This window comes from Pygoscelis adeliae, unplaced genomic scaffold (genome assembly GCF_000699105.1).
Source record: "Pygoscelis adeliae isolate BGI_AS28 unplaced genomic scaffold, ASM69910v1 Scaffold25, whole genome shotgun sequence".
Taxonomy (NCBI): domain Eukaryota; kingdom Metazoa; phylum Chordata; class Aves; order Sphenisciformes; family Spheniscidae; genus Pygoscelis; species Pygoscelis adeliae.
Genome location: NW_008824808.1, coordinates 3,431,151 through 3,437,788, shown reverse-complemented (window position 1 = coordinate 3,437,788; position 6,638 = coordinate 3,431,151). Strand labels below are relative to the sequence as shown.

The 6,638-nt window shown below is 35.5% G+C and overlaps 1 protein-coding gene across 1 annotated transcript in view; it reads right to left on the bottom strand.

The window, feature by feature from the left end:
- NEK10 (NIMA-related kinase 10) overlaps positions 1–6,638 on the bottom strand; it is a 117,050-nt gene that overhangs the window by 110,280 nt on the left and 132 nt on the right. The window contains exons 2-6 of the mRNA XM_009324212.1: positions 6,315–6,375; positions 5,164–5,294; positions 4,555–4,653; positions 1,664–1,748; positions 856–897 (exon numbers count right to left, since the gene is read on the bottom strand). Of these exons, the coding sequence (XP_009322487.1) occupies positions 856–897; positions 1,664–1,748; positions 4,555–4,653; positions 5,164–5,294; positions 6,315–6,375 (418 nt within the window). The remainder of the gene's footprint in view (positions 1–855; positions 898–1,663; positions 1,749–4,554; positions 4,654–5,163; positions 5,295–6,314; positions 6,376–6,638) is intronic.

Below are 6,638 nucleotides of genomic sequence, written 5' to 3'. Positions count from 1 at the left end.
CCACTTGCAGATGTTGCCAACGTCTCAGCAGGCCATTGCACTTTGCAAGCTCCTCGAAAAGTAATGACATGCGACACTGGAAAACACCAAGCAGTTCCTGTGGGAACCATATCCATTAGAAACTAACAACCTCTAACTCCTGCAACGTCAGGGACGTTTCAAACAGGTGAGTGTCTGACCAAAGGGCTCATAGCACACTATTGGTTCTTTGAAATACAGATGGCTCCATAAATATTAATGAATGACCACTGCATTCTAGAAAGATACATTTGTTATAAAAATTCTGATTTTTCTTCTAGAAAGAAAACTCCCAGCAGTTTCAAAGATATTCAAGATATGTCATATCTCACTGCTAAATTGGCACTGATGAACAAGTATTAAAAGCCCAGGAGTAAAGCAGTATTAACACAGAGCAATAACAATACAGCAGTCAGTTATCAATAACATTCTGTAGTGCAAAAGTACTGTAGTCCCCAAATTTAAACCTGTTCAACATTCTATGACTATGCTTTTGCCTTTGAAAAATCATTTGCTACAGTTCAAGGTGACTTTACTCATCTTCCTTCAAAAGTCTACAGTTTCCTTTGACTGAACCAATTGTGCTGACTTTTCTAACCCTCCCACTTCAGGAGGCATTTGTTAAGCCTCCTAACTAAAAGTCCTGGGTTAAATGCTGCTAGATTATAAGGAGAGTGAAAAAACACACACCAACTGCTTATGTGCAAGCAGAGGAATAGACTCGTTTTTTTCCATAAACCTAGAATATATGTACACTGCTTTTTACAGTGTATTTCATTCTAATCATCATAAACTGACATGCAACATAATGGACAAAGGTACTATGAGTAATTCTACCTGAGCTAGATTTTCAATCCCACCCAAGCTGTGGAGCATTTCCTAAAAGAAAATAAAAAGTAAAAAAAATTGAGTCAAAATACAGAACACACTAGAATGAGAGAACACTAGAATATAAATGCTCTGTTTGGTTATGAATGTTGAGAAACCTTAATTCCAGTTGTCAAAGTCAATGGATTCTGGAGATGCTTAGCACCTTCACAGTTCAGAATTACTTGTAATAAGTAGATAAATAAAAACACAGAAGTGGGATTGTAAAGGTTCTAAAACTGGAAAAACAGTATAAGCTTTGGAACACATAGAAAAGAAATACACGAAAACAAGTATCTTAACAGATGTCTGAGGCTTAGTCCTATGAATAACAACTATAATAGCCAGAATAAAATTAAAAGCTAATTGTTTGTAGTTCAGAGCATTGGGCTGCTAGGAGGAACAGGCAGCTTTCAGTTTTCTTCACTTAATACATTATGGGAATTTTGCATACCTATATGATAAAGCCAAGAACGGAGTCTAGGGCTCAGAGCAATGACCAAGCCATCTGTTATGGAGATTTACAGGTTCTTTGTTAGGGTTAGCAACGACAGACGCTACATAAGAAATATCAGAAATTGAGCGAGTTATGCAGTAACAGTGCAAATTCACTCTTGGAATCTGTTTGTTTGCAAATCACATCTTCACATATAGAAATATAGGTGCATGCATCCATAAGAATGCACATTTTTATACACATGCACCAACACAACTCATATGCATGACGCTTATATGCATTCTCTTATCCAAGCAAGAAACAATATTTTGACATACTGACCTGATAGCATGGATCCCTTATTAGTAATCTCAGGCAGATTAATACCCTAAGAAAATGGATGGATGGAGCTTGATGAACCCAATCCCTGTAAAAGAAATATTCAAAACATAAACCAAATACAATAAAAAGAGTGTTAAAACACTTAGATAAAACACTTTGATTCAGGAATCAATCGACTAGAAGATTAGTGACCTACGACAGCTGTGCAACATACTATACCACAGAACTTTTAATACCATTTATGTTCAAACATACTAACAGCTTTAAATAAATTGATTTCATTATATGAACATTGCCAGCCATCACTTATTATCACTGAACTGATGCAGGGAAGTACATGCTTATCTCCAAGCACAAACTGATCATGCTTTGACATAAACTTAACTTTAAGTGTTTGGATCAAGGCCCAAAGGGCAAAATCACTGAGAAACCACATAACAAACTTCAGTGCACAAAATACACATATAAAAATATTAAAAAAACACACATGGGTGCTACAGAAGTGAAAATAGCTAGATTTGAAATAATTTTTTGAATTATCATAATCTATCCTGGGTTTTAAAAACTTTAGTACCATTAGTCCTTGGAGTAATTTGTTATTTAGTTTAAATGTTCTTGATATGGGATTATACTTCCAAATAGAACTTCCTTTTTTATATTTCTCCATACAATTCCCCAGCACAAGGCTTGGCAGAAAACACAACTCAGATTTACACAAAGCATCCAGGGGCAGTAATCCTGCATAAAATACCGGTAATGGAATCACTATTTCCATTGTCTGTTGAAGGTACATATCCCCATTTTCCTATTTAAAATAAACCTAAAATTGGACATCTTTGCGGTGGTTTTTTTGTTGTTGTTTTAACTGAGAGGACAGAATCTGTAGTATCTGGGCAAGTTTCCAAGGAACGGAAGAAGTCTATAAGACATGGCAGTTCTCTTCCCTTTTTATCATTTGCAGTTGGGAACAATGCCAATGGCTAAGAATATTTTGATAAAAATAAATGTTTTGCAAATAGATACTAACAAAGTCTCAGCCCTTCTATGCCAATATTCTGCCCAAAGTAATACTATTTTTCATTATGCTTCCATAATTGGCCACTTCAGAATGGCACGAAACTTTCATGGAAAGGAAACAGCAACCATATACTGGTAGGCAAAATTTGTAGGTCAGATTTTAAAGTGACCTGAAGATCGTTACCATGGCGGTTCTACAAACTTATTCTTTCAAAAAGCTTTGACTCTTGACAGAATTTACTTTCTTTAATGGAGCAACGCATCTGTCACATTTCCAAGCAGGGACAGTAATTCTCTGAGCCAACATCTGAGAGCCTCTTCTACTATAGTTACATTTACAATACACTTTACTAGATACCCTAGCGTATATCCAGCATATGCCAGCAGGATTTTTTTCTGCCTGCTTAGTTATACTCCTTATCCAAACTACTTAAGCTAAGCTGATCACAGCTTTCTTGTCAACAGAACTACCTCCAACCAGGACTTCTGCCGACACAGTGATGCCAGTAAGTGAGTGTGATTTTTTTCTTGCACCCCAACCAACATAGTTGTGCCAGCGAAAGTATATAATGCAGATGACGGTGACAGTGTCTCAGGCTCTGACACAATGCAATGTGTCCTCAGAGAAGACACCATCACAGCCATAGTAAAATATTTATAAAGGGCAACTAAATCATCTTTGTAACTGCACTTACCTTATGGGTTTTACATACCTACTAATACATGCCTGAATCATTAACCTTACCTGGGTGCTTTCATTTATAATACAAGGCTGGTTTTGCTATATCATCGTCAACAAGTACCAAAGAAAACAAAAACCAAAATATGAGCTAGGTATGACACAATGTATAAATAGAACTTGGGAAGACACAACGCAAGTTATTCTTAGATTTTTGGCAAATGAAGCTGAGCCACTGACATCCCACTGGTGGGTACTGAGATGATAAAGTTCACTTGCAAAAAAAGAGGTACCAGATTTACAAATCACTTAAATGATCTGTCAAAAACTCACTGCTATTTAGATAATCAAAGAGGAGATCCCTAGTTCCCTAGTTAATTCTGAAAAAGGGTCTAAGCAAACTATGTGATTTTTTTGTTGGTTTTAGGTACTTCTGTAAACTCTAGCAGTTATACATTAATACCTTTAAATGCTCTAGGTTTCTTCCTTTAAGTTTCTGTACCACTTAAGATTTTTCAGAAAAGGTACTTGGGCTTTAAAAAGGAAAAATACAATACACTGCAATGGTGTATAGCAATAGAAATCCTGAAAAACACATTCTTTTTTTCAGAAAATATCTTTTTCTATCCCCCCCCCCTTTTTTTTTTAAGGTCTTGCACTTCCTCCTTGCTCAAATGACAGCAACATAAGAAAGTTTCCCCTTTCTAATCCCGTTATACACATGAATACAAATAAATATGAAGAGTAGCATAAACTCATCTGAATTTTATTAAAGCCACTGACCTTCCTATATACAGGCAGCAGTCCATAAAATACAAGTAAAATCAGTAAAATAAAAATGAAATTAGAAAAGCAAGCCATAGATTACAGATACCAGATATGGACAAATGATCAAGGAAACATAGCAGATGTTGGAATTTTGGTCATCCATATTTTGTCATACACCCAGGCCTTCCTTCTTCTGTCCCACTAACCCAAGCATTCGGTCTTCAAAGCCAACACAGAAGTGATTGTTTAAAACTGAGATTATGCAGAGATGTGAAGCTGGCAGCTTCCACACAGAGGTCTATTGTTGAAACATATATGCCATATATATTGTTGAAACAGTATGAAACATTATCCATGCATCTTGGTTCTTCGCTTCAGGCATGAAAGAGTGACCCTCCTTGGATATGAATGTGTTCGATATACTGACCTGGAGGTAAGTCTGTTCTTAACCAAAGCTGTAAAGATCTCTTGAAACAGCTTATGTCTGGGATGTTTGCTAAAATTTCTCTCATTCTTGTAGGTCACACTAACAAGGAAAAAAAAAGAAAAATGTTGAATTGCTGATTATCTTGCCACAACGTAATTTTAGATTGCCAAAACTTAACATCAGCAAGAAAAATTAAGATATGTCATATCAGCAGTTACAATGGAATAACACAACTTCAGATTTCCAGACATTAATGGCATGGAAGAACAGTCTGTCTCATGCATAATTTGGGACTATTATAATGGTATAATATAAGCTTTCCAAATAAAGAAACCATTACTTTATTTAAATTGACTACATTAACTCTCAACAGTACACTCTCCTGAGTGGGAGTCTGTGTCTGAAACTTACAGCGGCAGGAACATTCACAGTTAGGTTTAGAAAGTTAAAAACATATAATTCATATCTCGGATAGTGGGTTAACATGAAAGTACAAGTAACAGACATAAGTACAAATATAGATGTCTTCAACACCTCAAGAAACTTAAGATACATAAAGGTGTTCAGATACAACACAGTGTCATCATATTAGCTTGTTTTGTTTTTTACCTAAAGTTTTCAAGCTCAACAGCTTCTGGTGATTCTTGCCATTGACCATGGGGTTTTTGTTTATCTCTTTTGATGTTTTGCCAAGCTCTTGTCACACTGGTTTGACCACTTTCAAAATGTGTAGCTGGAAGCTAAGGAGTAAAGGAAAAGTACTCATGAGTCAAACAATGCATTTTAAGTTTTATAAGAATGTTATCAAGCAGAAGTACCTTTTCTCAAGTTCTGACTTGAACTTTGGACCTACAATCTGCCATTATAAAATATACACACACCCCACGCAAAAACAAAACTGACATGGTAGAAAACTGATGTAAAGCAAGGCTGGAAAACAAGTACATGGAGATATATAAAGTGTGAAGAACAGTGTCTTTTAAAATTTATAATAGTAAAGCTCAATAGAATCTGCAACACATGCATATTATCTATGCTCCTTACCTGTCCCACTTCTACAATTGCACAGCCTTCATATTCTTTTTAGGCTGTAGAACTCAGATGTTTCAGCTTTCTGCTCAGAAGCAATTCCATGCCTCTATCCAGGAAAGGAGTGCATAATTCTTATCTCACATGAACAATTCCCTAAGTCATTTTATCGTATCTTTTTATGGAACAGAAAGGGAGAAATTGTTCTGGCATTCCAAGGAGTCACACCCATCACCATGTGTTGGTTTTCTGTGCTTCAAATGGCAAACACAAGCTTCATTAAGTGACTTCAGGTGAAGGAGATTTTACTGTGTCCTGTAAGTTTCATGCATTTATATTTATGCCCTGAAGATTTTTAGCTGAAGTGTTATTCTTCAGAGACAAATTGTTTATGGTTAAAATGCTGATTTTTTTTTTTTTTTAATATTCTTTACCACTCCTCATCACGTTGTAAGTAATACATCTCTAAGCCTACCTTCTCATGACATTGTGAAATGGCATGGAAGAAAACAAATCTGTTAGGCTACTTGACCATATGCAACAATAAAATAAAAAAAATAATTTTTAAAAAGCAACACCACATCCACTACACAAGATTTTGCTAACGTTTAATCATAATGGAAGACAATATGCTCAGTATCTGCCACAATCCATAATCACCATTACTTATGATTACACAATTCTGCAGCATGTTTAATAGCTACTGAAAAATAACAGTTACTGAAAAATACCTGTTGGTTGCTTGACTGAACATTTAAGAGAGACTGAAGTTTTTTAAGATCAGAATAATCCCTAGGATAAAACAAAACAGCATAAATATATGTGTTAACAGTTACATAAAAGTACTTTTGTAAGAGTAAAGAAGGTCAACAAGCAGCAATGCTACTGACAGAAAATAAAGTTTTCTAGTGTTGCCTAGCGTCCCCATTTTGCATAGAGAAGAATTTATAGCTTCTCCAGAATGCCTTAAATCAACAAAGGTGTAAATAAACTTTGTGACCAGAGTAACAGTTGTCATGTTTATACTGCATTTCAAATTAAAGCATTCTGCTTTG